The sequence below is a fragment of the Trachymyrmex septentrionalis genome, unplaced genomic scaffold (assembly GCF_001594115.1).
Source record: "Trachymyrmex septentrionalis isolate Tsep2-gDNA-1 unplaced genomic scaffold, Tsep1.0 scaffold79, whole genome shotgun sequence".
Taxonomy (NCBI): Eukaryota; Metazoa; Arthropoda; class Insecta; order Hymenoptera; family Formicidae; genus Trachymyrmex; species Trachymyrmex septentrionalis.
This window is the reverse complement of record NW_017305977.1, coordinates 1,432,624-1,435,399: the sequence shown is the minus strand read 5'-3', so window position 1 is coordinate 1,435,399 and position 2,776 is coordinate 1,432,624. Positions and strand designations below refer to the sequence as shown.

Below are 2,776 nucleotides of genomic sequence, written 5' to 3'. Positions count from 1 at the left end.
CAGCTTCAATTTAAAAAAAAAAATATTAAAATCGACCGAAAATTGAGACTCGTGGAACTTTGTGAACCAAAAAAAAAACTGATTCCCCACTCTGCGGCGGCTCGTCGTCGTTTTTGGAACTTGCGACAGGCCGATAATTGTTACAAATAAAAAATGATTCCACACGATGGAAATAAGAAGAAAATTACATCTAATGTTAATTCGGTCTGAAATTATGTTAATTGATTGTAATAAAAAAATATTAATTGTTAAATGCGGACATCGATGCGAATTTTAATTTAAATAGTTTAAGGTTATTATTTATTTTTATTTTGTACTGAGGATGGTCAAATGGTGACCGAAACGTCTACTATGTACATTGTTATTATTGAATTATAACTTTTTGACATCTCTAGCGTGGCTGTATGCTCCTTTTTACTTAACCTTCTTAAAATTGAATAATAGCGAATTCGGCAGACTGCACTAGACTAGTGCGCACTCAGTGCGAACTTTTTCAGTGCATTCGGCTTGTGTGCACTGTATCAGTGCATTAAGGGATGTACGACTTTTCACGTAAAGTAATATTTGTGTATAAAATCGTGCGCCCTTGGCAGGAGAGAGAAGTAGAAAGTCGTTTCCCATGGAAAGTCGAAACCCATATGCAACAGTTTAATTATATAACAGTAATTACGTCTATCTAGCTGCCCCCCCCCCTCCTCCCTAACTTAATCAAATCTTAATAAATAGATTATATAATAATGCGCTATTCATGCGCTTTCAAAATCCGCAACAAATTTTTGTGCTCATTTCGTTTAGCTAAAAAAGAAAAACATTTTTTTGTGCGGGAGCTGAATCTTAGTCTGTCTTAGGCTGTCACTTAGCCCGCCCCCCCCCTCTCCTTAATAACAATCGATTTAAAAAATCATATAGGTTCCATTTTTGCGTTCTTTAAAGCATTTCCTTCTTGGAGCAGTCACATTCGTCCCTAAATCGTTTATAATTTGAAAATTATACTATTGTATATAGCTATACATAATATATGCACATCTTAGGGTTGAAATTAGATTTATGCGCTACTATTTCCAAGCAATTTCGATTTTTGCAGCCCTTAAGGGACTTCCTTCTTAAAGCAAACAGTAGTAATAATCGTATCTAAGTTATTAAAAATTGCGAAAATATATACCAAAAATACAAGGACTCTTCGTATATAAAATAAATAACAACAAATGAAGGGCGAAGTAAGAGTCAACGTTCCTTGAAAAAGACATATAATTAAAGATATAAATTAAAAGTATTTTCTGTACAGTATGTACAGAAAATATATACCTTAAGGGCTGCAGCGCGCAAAAATCGAAATTGCTTGGAAATAGTAGCGCATAAATCTAATTTCAACCCTAAGATGTGCATATATTATGTATAGTTATATAGTGTAATTTTCAAATTATAAACGATTTAGTGACTGCTCCAAGAAGGAAATGCTTTAAGGAACGCAAAAATGGAACTTATATGATTTTCCAAATCGGTTATTAACAAGGAGAGGGAGGGGAAGGGGGCTAAGTGACAGCCTAAGACAGGCTAAGATTCTAAACAACTGCTTTAAAAGTATTTGTTCATTTCTTAATAAATATGATGTGTGTTCGAAATTTTCATTCATTTTTTCGAATATTATAGATGTATTCATCGGGCACACTACTTTCATCAAAATCTTTTTAAATGCCAGTGAACTTCATTATCAAATTGAGAAAGAAGAAAATACTGTACATACTATCTCTTTTCAATAGCTACTTTTAATAGCATAATTCTACAGGTACGTTAGAGATACTATATACATATAAAGATATTAAAACAGGATCTTCTTGTAATGTCATACTTTTAATTTATTGACTAGTTGTCGACTATTTTTAACCAAACTGCATGGATGCCTCAAGGATACGACTCCTTTAAAACTCCTCCTTACAATTCTACCAACAAAGCAAGCCAAACGATATAAAGGAGCTATTAATATTATGAATCTTCGAAGTAGCATACAGTAGAATTTTCTTCATCAGTTTTCGTGGACAATTAATATGTTTGCATCTTTTATAAATTTTTTAATGTATATGTAAAGGAAAGATTGAGTTCAAATTTAAAAAAAATTGCACTATAGATAAATGTTGTCTTAAACATCTTTTATATAACAATCAAAATCATCTTCTCTTTATTTAGTTATCGAGATGTATACATTCGTAAAAAATGCCTGGTTATAGCCAATAAATATTGAATGAAATAATTTTAACTAAATATGTGTTGAGGTAATATAACTAAATATAATTTTATCTTTACGAATATTTAGTAAGTATTACTAACGGTATAAATACTTATTAAATATTTACGAAGGTAAAATTATGTTTAGTTATATTACCTCAACATTTAGTTGAAATTATTTCACTCAATATTTGGTATAGCTATAACTAATTAGACTCTTTTTTTCAGTGTATATCCATATATTTTCCAAAAAAACTAAAACATATATCTGTGTTATAATGACAAATTGTGGAACTTACCATCGCTTTCCTCCTTAGTATCCGAATGATCATCATTAAACGGTAAAGATTGAATAGGACTGCCAATGGCTGGGCTACCTTTCAAAACTAAGAAAATACATAAATTTATTATAAGTTTACTCTTTCTACATATTTAATTTTTAAGGATAGGAAAGTAGTCACTATAGTGGCGTTAAAATAGAGTTCGAATTTGAGACAAAGAATATATAATGAAATAATAAATTATAATAAATCTCAAAAAAAGATATATTATA

General features: G+C 30.5%; 1 protein-coding gene and 1 long non-coding RNA gene across 2 annotated transcripts in view; one reads left to right on the top strand and one right to left on the bottom strand.

The window, feature by feature from the left end:
* The window catches only part of LOC108754364 (SPARC-related modular calcium-binding protein 2), a 26,454-nt gene that overhangs the window by 11,324 nt on the left and 12,354 nt on the right, over positions 1-2,776 (bottom strand). The window contains exon 5 of the mRNA XM_018496615.1: positions 2,523-2,609. Within this exon, the coding sequence (XP_018352117.1) occupies positions 2,523-2,609 (87 nt within the window). The remainder of the gene's footprint in view (positions 1-2,522; positions 2,610-2,776) is intronic.
* Positions 1,283-2,032, top strand: LOC108754366. Its single transcript, XR_001939702.1, has 3 exons — positions 1,283-1,581; positions 1,651-1,786; positions 1,868-2,032. It is a non-coding gene; the product is annotated as an uncharacterized LOC108754366 (long non-coding RNA).